The 14,183-nt window shown below is 46.0% G+C and overlaps 2 protein-coding genes across 9 annotated transcripts in view; both read right to left on the bottom strand.

Moving 5' to 3' along the window:
• Positions 1 to 265: 265 nt before the first annotated feature.
• OLFML3 (olfactomedin like 3) lies at positions 266 to 3,678 on the bottom strand. Its single transcript, XM_055584683.1, has 3 exons — positions 3,415 to 3,678; positions 2,201 to 2,486; positions 266 to 1,892 (listed from the first exon to the last, which is right to left on the bottom strand). The coding sequence occupies exons 1-3, from the start codon at positions 3,526 to 3,528 to the stop codon at positions 1,072 to 1,074; spliced, it is 1,221 nt and encodes a 406-aa protein (XP_055440658.1). The 5' UTR covers positions 3,529 to 3,678; the 3' UTR covers positions 266 to 1,071.
• Positions 3,679 to 4,860: 1,182 nt separating this feature from the next.
• Positions 4,861 to 14,183, bottom strand: part of HIPK1 (homeodomain interacting protein kinase 1) — a 54,421-nt gene continuing 45,098 nt past the window's right edge. For 5 of the 8 annotated variants that reach the window (XM_055584668.1, XM_055584671.1, XM_055584666.1 and 2 more), the window contains exons 14-16: positions 13,190 to 13,431; positions 11,051 to 11,181; positions 5,224 to 9,951 (exon numbers count right to left, since the gene is read on the bottom strand). In XM_055584668.1, the coding sequence (XP_055440643.1) occupies positions 9,463 to 9,951; positions 11,051 to 11,181; positions 13,190 to 13,431 (862 nt within the window). In that variant the 3' untranslated portion in view covers positions 5,224 to 9,462. Of the gene's footprint in view, positions 5,192 to 5,223; positions 9,952 to 10,235; positions 10,341 to 11,050; positions 11,182 to 13,189; positions 13,432 to 14,183 lie in introns of those variants that run through there. The other 3 variants (XM_055584672.1, XM_055584674.1, XM_055584673.1) reach the window with 3 other exon arrangements.

Genomic DNA, 14,183 nt, shown 5'->3' on the forward strand with positions numbered 1-14,183 from the left:
AGAAGGATGTGTTGGGAAACTGGTAAGGACGTGGTCACTGCCCCTCCTCCTCACCCAAACCGCAGACGCCGTGGCAGCCGGAAAATCAGAGCGCTGCAGACCAAGAGTGCAGTTGAGCAACATGGCCCTGGGGGTGAGCCCCATGCTAGAGATGGGAGCAGGCTTCAGCGTAGGGGGCGGCGCAGAGCCCACCTCAGAAGTGAGACAGTTCTTACTGAACACACATGTATATTCAGGGCTCTAGTTCCCACGTTCGACTGCAGTGTGACTAAAATCCATTTTCTGCTTCAAAACCTCAGAGAATTGGAATTGGAAGCTCTGCCCCTGGGCCCCAGTCCCGTGGCCACAGGCGCGGTGCCATCTGGGGTTCTGGGAAGGCTGGTGTGGACAACAGTGGGTGTGGAGGGAAGCCTTTCGCCCAACCTCCCTAAGTGCCTCCCCAGGCGCCTCCTGATGAAGTCTGTAACTAGAGAAGCCCCTCTGCCTTAGCCTGGGAGCCTATCCAAGGCCCTAATGTGGCTTAAGGAGTGGCTATGTGGCGGAGGAGAAAATGGACGATCATGGGGAGAAATCTGATCCAAGGGCTACCCCAAACACACACAGCCGAGGAGCAGTGGATTTTCCTTTTAATGCAAAAGTCTGCAGTACAGAATGAGTCCCATCCTCTAGGGCACTGAAGGGAAAGGGAGAGAGGGCAGAGCTAAAAGTCTCCTCCTCACCCTCTCTCCCCTGACTCCCACTGAGGCCAGAAATATTCTGTTGCCTGATCATTGGGGTTGCCCCCATATATTTAAGGGTCAGAGCTGGGTCGTCTTTCACTGGCTTGTAATTTGTTTACATGGGGCAGCAGAGGAGTGAACATTTGGGGCTTGCTTTCTTTTAGCTTGGAAAGGATTCCTTAAGATCTGGAGTCCCATGTGAAATGCATGGGGCCGGGAGAATTTAGCTTCCATGGATTAAAAACACGAGATTTGAATCACAACTTGCCCACATCTGGAGAATGAAGAGCAGGAAACTTAGGATATAAATGTATGGAGGTGAAAGAAATTCAAAAAAATAAGACCAGCTCCCTCAAACTTCTTCCTCTTTCTTTCTCATCTCCAGCTTATAGACAATCTGGTAGCCATCATCCCAGGCGTAGAGCTGGCGCTCACGGGGGTTATAGCGCAGGCTGGCATGGGCACCATATCGGCGGGGGAAATAAGGGAGTGCTGCCCTTTCAGGGGTCAGGGTGCCGCTGGCGTCAAAGGAGCACTGGATGCGGGCACGGCTGGCGGGGCGGGTATTATAGACAACGTAGAGGGTCCCACAGATGACAAAGGCGGCCTCGGCATTCTCGCGGGGACACGGGGTATCCCACTGCTGCTCTGTGTCCAGTGTCTGTGGGTCTAACTTGGCCAGACACAAGTGCCTGTCATCCTCCCGCGTGGCATAGACAGCCCAAAGGCCCTCCTCGTCAGCCGCCAGGTCTATGTATGTGTCTGCCGTCAGCCCATATGGGGGGATCAAGCCCTCTGCTGGGAACACTGAACTGTCCACCACTGTCCGGTTTGCCAGGTGGAACTTTATGAGCTGCAAAGTGTTCTGCAACTCACCACCCCCTCCAGGCCCTCCGGGGGGCCTCCGGGCATAATACAGAAAGCCACCATACACCAGCTGGCCCGTGCCTACCCAGGGGAAGGGCACCCGGACCCGGGAAGCCTTCCGGGCGGCCATGGCAAGGGTGAAGTCACGCAGTCTTGGGAAGACAAAGGCTGTGTCATTCTGGGTCCCATCTAACACGTAGATCTTCTCTGCTGGGCCCAGTGGATCCTTTGTCCATAGACCGGCTGGGCCACCAAACCGCTTCAGGATCTTCATTGATCTCACCTGAGAGATTGTGTAGCCACAGTCTCGCGGGAAAGGAGAAAAACACAGGACAAGGAAATACAGGCAAGTGTTAGATGCTCACTGCAGGAACCTCCCTGGGTGGGCAGTTTGGACAAGAGCGGGCATTTGCCCAGTGAATATCTCTACTCTATGGAAGATTGGGAGAAAGGGCACCAGAGGCCTGGGTCCCCAGAAACTCTCCTTAATGAACCTGATATTACAGAGATTTCCCTAAAAGAGACTCCAGAAGATAGAGCCAAATAGACTGGGATAAGGAGAAAAAAGGGAAACACTCAAGGAAGAACACAGGGGTCTGTTTCAGACTGCTTACCTGTTATCATATCGTACTTCTCATTTCTTCTGCCCTTGCCTTTGGTCCCAGGGCCTCCGGTCACCTTCTCATCAACCTCTACACATGGCAGGGCTGGATTCTGGGTCTCTAGGTAGTCCACCTCCCGCTCCAGACGGTCTACTCTCCCAGAGATGGTGTCAGCTTCAGTTCTGAGCGCCTCCCGTTCCTTCTCGGCCACCTCTAACAGCGGCAGCATCTTGTTCTTGAAGTCCCGCAGCTCAGCAGCATGCCGACTACTCTGGTCCTGGCACTGGGCCAGCCGTTCCTGAAGGGATGGGGCAGCAGGAAGGAGGGCTGCAGGGTCACAACTCCCAGGCAGGAAGAGGCCCGAGCAGGGAGTCGGGAATGGAAAAAGGCACAAACTCAGCCAGTCATCAGCATTCCCCGCAATCCCCACAGAAAGGAAACAAAATGTTCAAGACGCTAAATGTGCAAAGAGCTGGGCTAAGACCCACACAGGCCCCTATCCTGACTTTGCATCCTCTGGCCTGCTCTCTGTGAGCAGTGCCACCGAATCATCTGAGCCTCTAGGGCAATCTAAGTGCATGAGGGTGAGAAGGGATCTCTGCTCCATTATGCTATCCCCCTCTTAGGAATTAGGATGCTACAGGCTCCAAGCCATTAAATAGCAAGTTGCAGATTCTCTGAGAACTTCCAACTTTTAATAGAACCATCAGCTCCTCTTGAGATGGATAAATCCTTGCAATTCTAGCTCTCACTTCCACTCTGTTCCCTTATCCCATTTAATCCCAGGGGTGAAACACAGAGGTCTATTTGCTTTAGAACTGCACTATGAATGTCGGCTTCCCTGGTGGCTCAGTGGTAAAGAATTCAGCTGCAATGCAGGAGATGCAGAAGACTTGGGTTCAATCCCTGGGTCCGGAAGATCCCCTAGAGGAGGAAATGGCAACCCATTCCAGTATTCTTGCCTTAAGAATCCCATGGACAGAGGAGCCTGGTGGGCTACAGTTCATGGGGTCTCAAGAGTCGGACAAGTCTGAGCACACATGCACTGCACTCTATGGATGTGGGGAAAGAGGAAGACTTGCAATTCTGAGAATCCTTATTAAAACATGGAGTTTTCTGTAGGTACTTAGCCTAATTTGTCATCCATCCCCAGGTCCCTGACAAACTGGGTGAATCAACTTAGAAGATATGGAATCCTTCCGGGCTGGGCCAGAAGAGTCACTTACCTCTAAGGCAGCTAATCGGCGTTCCATGTATTCCACAAGGTGGTGCTGCTGTCCTTGAAGGGGTCCCAACCGTGACAAAAGGAGCAAGATGAGGAGCGGAGTGCGGGGCCCCATGGCAGTGGAATAGTAGGGCCAGAGTGTGTAGTCGTGTGTGCGGTCGGCCTCTTCCACTCAAGCCGGCGGGTTAGCTTTGGAGGCGGGGTGGGGGCGGTGCCTTCTCTCCTTCTCCATCTCTGGTCTCTCTCACTACTCTGGAATGCTTTCAGTCTCTTTAAGGCCCCAGGCCCCTCCTTTCCGCCTGGACTGATCAAACACAGATGGCCCCATTGCAGAGCAGCCAGAAGCTTTAACCACTTCCTGCCTAGGCTGCAGGCTCCCCAGGAGAGGAGAAGTGGACTGGAAACCCTAGGGCAAAGGCCTTCTGGGCAGTCATCCAGGAAAAGGAGCTAGCAGGGGGAGGCAGAAACCCCAGAGACAACTCAGCAAACTCTTATCTGCTTTAGAATGCTTCCGACGCTGACTTCAGAAACATTCTTCATTTATCCTTTCCTTTCCCAGCAATAATACCATGGATTGTTTTCTGCCTTTGGTGGAAGCTGGAAGCAGGGGAGATGAGATCTGAAGGGAAGAGGTGGGCAAAAAGGCCATAGTGCTCACGTCTGTAGTACCTTCCTCTACAGCTCACTGGCGCCACCTTGTGCTAAGCACCCGGTATCATCTCAGAATTAACAGGAAAACCAAGGCTTAGACCTCACCTCCAGTGGAAAATTTTCCACAAGGCAAGCCAAGTAGACCGAATTTACAAGGGTTTTCATGATTAAAATGCACCTTTCCCCACGGACTATCCAATTACTTAATGAGCCTCTCTTTGATTTAGCCTAAGAAAGACAATGTAACTGAGATCAGAACTAAAGAAACAAAAAAACCCCAAAACAGGTCATTGAGAAATTAGTAAACTAATTCTTGACTATCTGAAAGAGAGCCTGACAGCAGAGTCATTCTATATAGTCTTCCTTTGCCTGAAAGCTCCTAGAATATTATCTTACCAAAACTAGGGAGTGTTCAGTGCACACTAATTTTACACTCATTTAGGGGGGGAAAAAATGTGAAAAATTTATGTTTGTGGTCTAAATTAAATGTACTCTGACTTCCCTAGTAATGGGAGAGAACAGACTATTGATAATTTCTCTTGGTTATGGCTCCAAAGGGCATTTCTAACTGTTTTTTCATTTCTATTTTCCAACTATGACTGCAGGAGCCCCACATGAATTAATGGCCACTGTAAGATAGACTTGTCTTGAAACACATACGTCAAAAGAAGTCAAATGAACATAGCATGTATTCAGAGACCCATGGTGATGACTCTAGACAAATCAGGATTTTAATCATGAGAAATCTGATCAGAAATTCTCCTCTAAAAAACAGACAAACAAAAACTAGTCTTCTAACAGTACAGCTTGAAAGGAGGGGAAAACAACATCATCTTGTGGTTATTCTTATTTTCATTTTGGTACTTTAAATGTTTGGTGGAACATGCTAGGAAGCAGTTTCATTAATGAGTGTCAGAAGTTTCTGCCTTTTCCAAAGGGCTAGATCCAGATGCTCTTAAGTTAGGGCCCTGGACACTCCATTCTGGGGAAGTGTCCCCTATCAGGCCCTAGCTGTTTCTCCTGTGGAGATTTGTATGAAGAAGGAACTTGTCTCTAACATTCTACCAGTCTTCAGATACAACGTATTGAGCCACTCCAAAGATGCCATTGTCGATCCTCTTTGCACCCTTGTAACACAAGTCAAAACCAGTCACATGAATCAGAAAATTTACCCATTTTATTGATGCATTGCAATTGCTCTACATTTTACCGTATTATGTAGAAAATACTGAAAATACAAGCTACTTTGTAAAACCAAAGACAAACATTGAATCCAAAGATAAACTATGTTTTACACAATGGACCCTTTTCCCGTAGTTAGTATTAAATTTTAAATATCTATTTTTTTTGTTAAAATGATTATTTTACATACTCCCTAAGTACATCTGCGTTACAAACATAGCTCAGTAATTCTCAGAAACTGTTTCTAGAGGCTTGTTGTAAAAGAAAGCGCACAACCAGAAAAGGGAGAAAGCAAAAAAAGTTTAAATCGCACACAATAACTAGCATATCAAATACATTTAATAAAGTTGGAATTCCATTGCAATATCAAGGATTCAAAGCAGAAATACTAATGTTACATATAATGTACATAAAATGTACTGCTACATGTAGTGAGATTATTTTTCAAGCTGAATCAAAACCACACATTATATAAAGTTTAGCAACAAACAACCATGTAGACATGCTGCACCATCCATCAGTTTAAAACAAAATCAAAATAGGAAGCAGGCTTGGGTCATTCCTGTCACTGAGAGGCAATTTCATTTCCTATCCTAAAACAAACCATCCTAACCAGTGGGTTTCTGCGTAATAATGCTGAATAGAACACACATTACTGCACTTGCCTGGCTAAGGGCAGTCGAGCTAGCCCCTCCAGTGGAGGGCGATGGGTGGCCAGAACGGTTTAAATGGCGTTCTCCTTCCTGGGGCTGGGGTTTCAGCTGAGCACTGACCAGCTCTGGAGCGATCAAGTGTCCTGATGAGCCCAGAGTGGCTGCACCTTCCCACTTTCTCTCTCACCCCTGAAGTGGGGAAGCTGGAAATACAAGTTCTGAGAGGACTTAAGCCTTAAGCCGGTCTGAGGTCAGGCCTCTGTGACCTGGGCCAGCTGCTCACTCTATTCACGGGGCTTCCCTCACCCTGTCAGGGCTGGCAATGTTAAGCCCCAGAGACAGAATCTAAGCCACATTGAGCACATACGCATTCAGCAGACACAGATGCGTTTCATCTCGGTAAATCTGAAACGCCAATTTGCAAAATTAAAACTGAAGATCTCTAAAATTCTTAACACCACACACTGCTAGTAAGGTGACTATGGTAACAATATAAGCTCTGGGTATTATTGTCTTCTCCCCATGAAGACTCCTATCTTAAGTGGTATCCACTTACCAGACTGAAGGTGGGGGGTGGGGGTGGGGGGCACAGGAGTGGAGTGTTTTGTGTTTTTTTTCCCCCCCTGCATTTCATTTCTTACAAAAACAACAAATCTTATCCCTTGTAGAGGAAAGATAAGGAACAAAAAAAGTTTCCATAGATCTGCCTTTGAGAAAGAAAATGAGAATGTGTTTGGCAAAAAGAGACACAAAGATCACCCACGCTGACACAAAAAACTGTATAATACTAGTGACAGAAACTGTACAAACTGCTTGGGTACCTTGACCAACACAGTGCTGAGAACAGAACTCAATATAATGATGAAAAGAAAGTAGAAAAACATCGTGTTCCTGGTAGGCTGTTCTGACTATCTGCCCCATCCTGAAAGCCCTTCCTCCTTCCAATGAAGAAATTCCAAATACCTTGACAGCTCCTCGGTGTTCAACCTGGTACAGAGCTTGCTGACCAGGTCCCATGAAGTCTCCCATCTCCATCCTGCACCTCCTTGACACCATCTCTACAAAGAACCAGTCCTAGACATATCCCTCAAATCCATAACCTTCAGTTCAGATGGAACACATCCACATCTTAGGGTTAACCTTCTTCTCTCAAATCTTTATGGGCAGGAACTTGGCCATCCCCAGTACCCTCTTCTTGACTCAGATCCGTGCAGGAGCTGAGAGTACAAGGACAATTTCACAGTTTGAAGGGCCCCAAGAATACAGAAGTTGTTAAAAAGAAACCTCAGAAGTCCAATGACTCAACAGGCTTTGGTTCCTTCTTAATATTCTTCACCGGTTAAGAAGCCTTTCTGTGAGTTCCCTGTCACCAGCGGCATCACAAAACTCCTCCTCATAGTATTGGGGACATGGTAAGCAATACAACAGGCTCTTTGGTATAAACACATCTGTTACATGTTTTTTTCAACAAGCAAATATTTTACTAGGAATGTTGACTATTCGCAGGAAGGACTGCCACATGGGAAAAGGAAAAAATCAATCATCTAAAAGTGATTGCACATACTTAAAAAAACAGGGGGGGGGGATGCATATTTAATATTCACTTGACTCCTCTCACCTGCTTCCTAAATTCTCACAGAAGCAAGGTAGCAATGCACAGTGAGAGAGCCACATGAGGAAAATGCTTCTGTGAGAACACAGCTGAGAATCCAAAACAGAAAGGGGTAGAGGTGGTGGTAAAAAAGAGAAGCTGTTGTTTTTATTTTCCAATGTCGGCAGGGAAACTGAGAACAATGCATATACACAACACAACTACTAATCCTGTTCTGATAAATCCCGGTGAACAGCTTTGGGTCCACGGGGGCTTGCTGGTCCGTCCTAAGGCAAGCTCACTGTAAACTCTATGAACCACTACATTATCATATAAGGCACTACAATAAGGGAAGGAGGAGAAAGGGAAGGAAGAGACACACACTGAACAACTCCTCACCAGACACACCTGTGCAAAACAATTCCAAGGGTCTCCTCTCCTTGCAGGCAATGCCCCTGCTCACTCAGCACTACAGTAATATGCTCTATTATAATCGCAATTAGTTCACATACATTCCAACAAGTATCAGTTCATTTTGGTTTAAATACAATGGAGACATGAATTTTATCTCCGGGGTAACACTGGAGGATCAGATACACACTAAATACACAATTCAAGTGTAATCACTACACATTTGATTACAAATAACATTTTGGGTTAGCAGGAAAAATTGCTTGTTATAGTCTTCTAATCAGTATGTACATATTTAATTATGCAAAATATTAAAACACCACCATTACAAAACTTCTAAAATATTTTTAAATTCAGTAATAAATTTTTAAAATATTTTTTGCAATTCCTACATGCACTTATTATATAAGTCTTAGTAAGAGAGCATTCAATTTGCTGCTGGCATACAAAGAAAGCTACTTTTAAGTATAAAAGCTATACACAACGTTCTTATCTGATTTCAGATCCTTTAGCTTTCTCCCCAAATAAATCACATAGAACAAAGGGAGAGATGAGGCAAAGAGAGAAAGAGGTGTATTATTGAAAATTCATACTAATCTTCAGGCAAAGCTCATCAATGCCAGTATCGCATAATACAAAGAGAGCTTGCATATATTAAACAACCACCACCATACAATAATAACCACCTTAATGGCTTTTCCAAGAATAAAATTGAAGCTGAATCAGAGAAAGACTTTTTTTTAAATAATTTAAAAAGAATGCACAGGGCTTCATTTAAAAAGAATACCCGGTGCTTTCATGGTAGGTATGGATTCTCTTACACTAAGTTACCAGCAAATGGTGAGCTGCCTTTTTAACACTACTTTATAATAAACACAGGAGCAACTGAGAGAATCCCAATAGTAACACAGAGTAGTATGTAACCAGTTTTGCAAAAATAAAAATTTCCCACTAAACATAACATGAAACAAGACTAAAACACCGTAAGCGTAAATGTCCCATTAGCAAAGGTAAAATTCTGAGAAATGCGAGACAGTAAAATACAGACTTGTGCAAGCTGCTCTTAAGAGAAGCAATTAAGTCTTGGTTTTTAAACAAGCAGAAAGTAATGGTTTTCCTTTCCTTACTTGTTACCAGATTTCAAGTCCTCCTATCAGCGTTTTTCCTCTGACCAGGAATTACAATAAAATAAAGTTAAATAAAGAGATACTTCACTTGTTTTTAAAAGCATTTATAGAAATCAAGTCAGAGAGGAAAAATATTTTTCAAAGGTAACTTCAGAATGATCTCTCTTCCTTGGTAACTGCAGACGATGGGCATCTGAACTCTTCCAAATACCAAAAATGCTGTCACAAAAATAAAGAATTAAAAAACAGGGCAGACTTTGGGAGACTACAACAATGCAGTCAATACTGAGACAGGTTCCCCAGAGAAAAGCCTTCTGCTTCAGTGGGCCCCTGTGGAGCAAGTTGCTGGCTAAGGAGTTTCAGGAGAGGGTAAGGGAGGGGCTCATGACAGCCCATTAAGAACTCTGTCCCCTCCCCTCCCTTATGCTCACCAACTACAAGTAAGAATACTGGCTGATCTTGGTAGGACTCAGTGGGTATCCAGTGTAAATGGTCGAGCCTCGGGAAGACCCAATGTAAGACTGGGTGGCAAACTGGTGTTGGTACTGAGCAGGGGCCACGCTGGCAGAAGTGAGGAGACTGGGCCCAACACTGACAGGGACCTGGTGCACCAGAGTGCTGGGATGGGTGGCATAGGCTGCAGCGTGCCTTGAGGAGCCCTGGGGGGAGAAGAGATGAGCAATGGAGGTGGTGGAGCCCAATGCAGCCGCAGAGGTGGGGGCAGCATACGTATACAGATGAGGCTGGCTCGGCAGGTGAGCAGGGGCTGGGGCCAGGTGGGGGTGCCCCGTCGAGTGTAGTGGGCTGCCATGCTGGAAGGCGTAGGGGGCTTGGGAGAGCGGGGCCACAAATGCCTGCTGCCTGCGGGGGGCAGGGTTGCTGCTTCTCTCCTGCGAGCTTGGAGCTGATGATGACTGCTGGTTCTGGAAGGAGGAAGAAGGGAGTGAGGAATCTTGAGGTCACTAATGGCCAATTTTGAGAGTTGAGGTTCTAACATAAACTGCTTCTGGGCTGCCAGGGCACAGATCTCCCAGACTGGCAATGCTGTCAGAAGGCGGCCATCCATCCCTCTGCCTCCTGGCAGAACAGATCCTAACCCAGCCCAAACAGCAGCAGTTTGCTCTCCAGTATGACAGAGGAAAGGGGAAATCAAGAGTTCACAGGGGTTACCCACTCCTACGAGCGAGCAACTGTCGACTCAACTCACCCTATTCTGGCGTCAGTGACTTTGAATCTTCCCTACCCTCTCTTCCTTGCCATTGTTTCTTTTGTTCTCCTCTAAGTTCTTCACATCCCTCTTGAATTGTGGTGCCTAAAACACATGCACTAACTCGAACGCACATCTGCACTTGTATGTGCTCTCTCTCTCACACACACACACACACGTGTACACAAACCCACAGTTACACCCTCACAGTTACACTTTCTCACTGCTAGTAGCTTTCATACAAGCACCAGAATTTTAGCTGAGGAAAAAGTGAACACAAATAGAGTAGGGACCCTCCCCACCCATCAGAAGATCAGATGCGGGGAGAAGAGCCCGAAATCCCAGACTTGAGCAACATGTAAGACTAGAACCAGTAGATGAAGTGTACAGACAGTTTTTCACTGTCCCTTGCTTCAAGTAAACAGTATGAGGCTCAAGTTATTTATGACCCAGGAGATAAAAGAAGAGAATCTGGTCTCAACGCTGGTGGTAGTGCAGAACTAGGCATGGACTAAAGCATCCTTGGTGCTTTCTAAATTCCAGACATTTCTCTAATTACCCAGGACAGACTCGGAAGGTCTGGTGGAAAACCTGGATCGTATACTCTGAACTCACTCACAGAGGGAATAAAGAGACACAGCACATGCAGATACGATGCGGGCCATGGAACACCAAGCTGTTTAACACAAAAGGTGCTTCATTTGGCTTTATTCAGCAATCCAGCCAGAAGCGGGTTTCTCCAGAAAGCAACAATAGGGGGGATCCCAAACAGAAAGCAGCAGCCCCTAGCTGCTAAGGGTAAGCCCCTAGCTTACCTGGCTAAGGTTGAGTGGCTGCGCTGCACTGGTCCCCCCGCGTTGAGCTCGGTACCCTGTAGGGGTGATACAGCATCCAGATGACTGCCCACTCACTGAAGCCACTGGCTTGGTCTTACTGCTCAGGAGACCTAAAAAAAGGGTCAGCCAGGCCTTAGTTATGAGCAGACATAGGCTCAGTATCACTGAGCTAAACCTCACATGGCACCACATTAATCAGTCCCTGTCTATATGAAGTTTGCAAGAATTAAGGTTGCATGTGTATCTTATTTCCTCAATTATATTTACATCAGAGGAACAAAAACTATATTATCTCTTTTTGTCTTTCTACAGAGCTCCAAGAGGGTCTTCAGAAGGGTCACTTCAGTAAATGGTATCTGATCTCCAGTAAAGTGTTAAGGTACTATTAGAAATATAAACGCAAGTAAGAACAGACCCTGCTCCCAAGAAGCCTAGGGTTTTATGCATGAAGGAATTAAACAAGAACAGAAATGACAATGTGAAACTGAGTAAGATACTGGTAATACTTCGGAACATTAAGGTGTCAAAGGGGTTTAAAGGAAGACAAGATTGTATCTTGTTGGGCATTCACTGTCTTAAAATTCGAAGAAACTACAGCTGAATATAAGCATGATCAGTTTTCAAAATTTTGCTTCCTTCTGTGGCCTCATGAGGAAAACTGGAGCATATATTCAGTGACTGGCAGAGTATCCTATTTTCTTTGGACCCAGTACAGGACAGAGCTCCTAATAATGCTGCTCAGGGATTTCCCAGTGGCTTAGTGGTAAAGAATACGCCTGCCAATGCAGGAGTCCTGGGTTCGATCCCTGGATCGGAAAGATCCCTTGGAGGAGGGAATGGCAACCCACTCCAGTCTTCTTGCCTGGAGAATTCCAAGGACAGAGGAGGCTCGTGGGCTATAGCCCATAGGGTTGCAGAGTCAGACATGACTGAAGCAACTTAGCACAGCTTGGCATCAGAAAGGTTTGCCCTGTCTGCAGTGGACAGCTACTTCTGAGGAGAACCACCACATGTCACCCTCAAACTAGAACCCTGCTTATGTCTCTGATAGTATTATAATTCACAGTAAAATACTAAGTTATAAAAGTATGGAAGGGATGGCTATATTGATGCCAAAAATTCACAGGCCTCTCTATAAAGAGAGTATAAAGTTGCCCCTGAAAAAGAGCTGCCTCGACAAGGACTGTTTTCTGGGCCCCCTCGCCTCTAGGTGGGCCATGTGATGAGTTTTCACTATTTCTGGGGCTGAAGAGGTGACAGCCGTGTGTGCCCGCTCCACACTTCCTTCTGACTGGATACTGAGGATTCCAAGGCTCTGGTCCCTAACTTACTGCAGGCCTACCAACCAGGAGCACTGGGGACTCATGTGAATAAGGAGAAAATTTCCATCATGTTAAGCCAGGAAAACTGGGGTTTATTATTACAGTTTGCATTTCATTACCCAATAAATAAACCAGGAAGCCTAACCCCAGCATCTCACAGAACAAAAAAAGATGGAGGTAATTCGGTTGATAATACAACCCATAAAAGCATCACTGCTATGCCATTGGGTAAGAAAAGATCTAAAATACCTACTGCTTTCCAAAACAGCTTTTGTAATCATTTTTAATATTATCAGTATTCAATATTACCCTATTTCTGGACTGTCAAATTTGAATCACCTGTGGCAAAAAAAAAAAACCTGCCTGCAAATTCTCCATGCCACCCATAACATATGTCTTATCTACCTTCTTCCATCAACGGTGAGTACATTTCTGAGACTCCAAGCTCATTTTTATATTAGTCCAAGCAAAATGAACACAAGGAGATAAAAACTGATGGCAAAAAATCATCTCCCATTACAAGGAACTAATTTCTGAATGAGGTAAATTTTGGGAAACTCTGTACCGCTAGTCTGTACCACTGGCACAAGCTGCTGCTGCTGTTTAGTTGCTCAGTCATGCCCGTCTCTTTGCAACCCTATGGACTTCTGTTCCTGGGATTTCCCAGGCAGAATACTGGAGTGGGTTGCCATTTGCCTCTCCAGGGGATCTTCCTGACCCAGGGATCGAACAGGGATGTGTGTACTAAGGAACACACATTAAAGGAGGATTCAGTTCCAGCCATGACAATACTCACCTGAGGCCTGGGTTGCTCCAGTGCAGTCACCAAGCTGAGTTTTCAGTGGAGGTACAATGATGGTGCGGGTGCCAGGGCCATCTCCCACGACTCTGCCAGGCCCCTCCGGAAGGGGCCCACTATTGCCCCGGAGAGCACTCAGGGTCTCAGTGGAATACGGGCTGCTCAAGGAAGAGTCAGAGTCTGGAGAATCATTGACAGTGACGTAACTGATGACATTAGACCTTGCCTTCAGGCCAGAGCTGAGGAGAAGAAAAATACATGAAAATTCAACCTTCTTATAGCAATGTTTCTTTGCTAGTATCCAGTCCTCCTGTAACAGCAATGATGATAATCATTGTGATAGTAATAATTAACAGTAGTGGCAACAAATTTCTGAATACTTTTTATGCGTCAAGCACTATTCTTACACTCTACATGTATTTCATTGAATCCTCACAACACTTCCATGAAGCAGGTACTCGATCCGCGTTTTGCAGAGAAGGAAACTGAGGCAGAGGGAGATTAAGAAACTTGACTGCAGTCATGCAAGTGGTACGTGGTGAAGACAGGATTCAGACTCAGGACAGAATGACTCCAAAGTACACACTTTTAACAACTATTCTATGTTGCCTCTTAGCCATTCCTATTCACAGTAATTTCAACAGTATTCTTCAAACACCACCTTTTTTCATATCACCCTGCTAGACTATACGGACAAGGCAGTGGCACCCCACTTCAATACTCTTGCCTGGAAAATCCATGGACGGAGGCGCATGGTAGGCTCCAGTCCATGGGGTCGCGAAGAGTCGGACACGACTAAGTGACTGCACTTTCACTTTTCACTTTCATGCACTGGAGAAGGAAATGGCAACCCACTCCAGTGTTCTTGCCTGGAGAATCCCAGGGACGGGGGAGCCTGGTGGGCTGCTGTCTATGGGGTCACAGAGTCGGACACGACTGAAGCGACTTAGCAGCAGCAGCAAGAGCTAGACTATAAGCAGTTCCTTACTGT

This window comes from Bubalus kerabau, chromosome 6, assembly GCF_029407905.1.
Source record: "Bubalus kerabau isolate K-KA32 ecotype Philippines breed swamp buffalo chromosome 6, PCC_UOA_SB_1v2, whole genome shotgun sequence".
Taxonomy (NCBI): domain Eukaryota; kingdom Metazoa; phylum Chordata; class Mammalia; order Artiodactyla; family Bovidae; genus Bubalus; species Bubalus kerabau.

Excerpts from the sequence above, each read along its gene's own strand:
- OLFML3 (XM_055584683.1), bottom strand. The coding sequence starts at position 3,528 with ATGGGGCCCCGCACTCCGCTCCTCATCTTGCTCCTTTTGTCACGGTTG. Across the intron at positions 2,487-3,414 it reads GCCGATTAGCTGCCTTAGAG|GAACGGCTGGCCCAGTGCCA; the intron begins GTAAGTGACTCT and ends CCATCCCTTCAG. Across the intron at positions 1,893-2,200 it reads GAAGTACGATATGATAACAG|ACTGTGGCTACACAATCTCT; the intron begins GTAAGCAGTCTG and ends CTTTCCCGCGAG.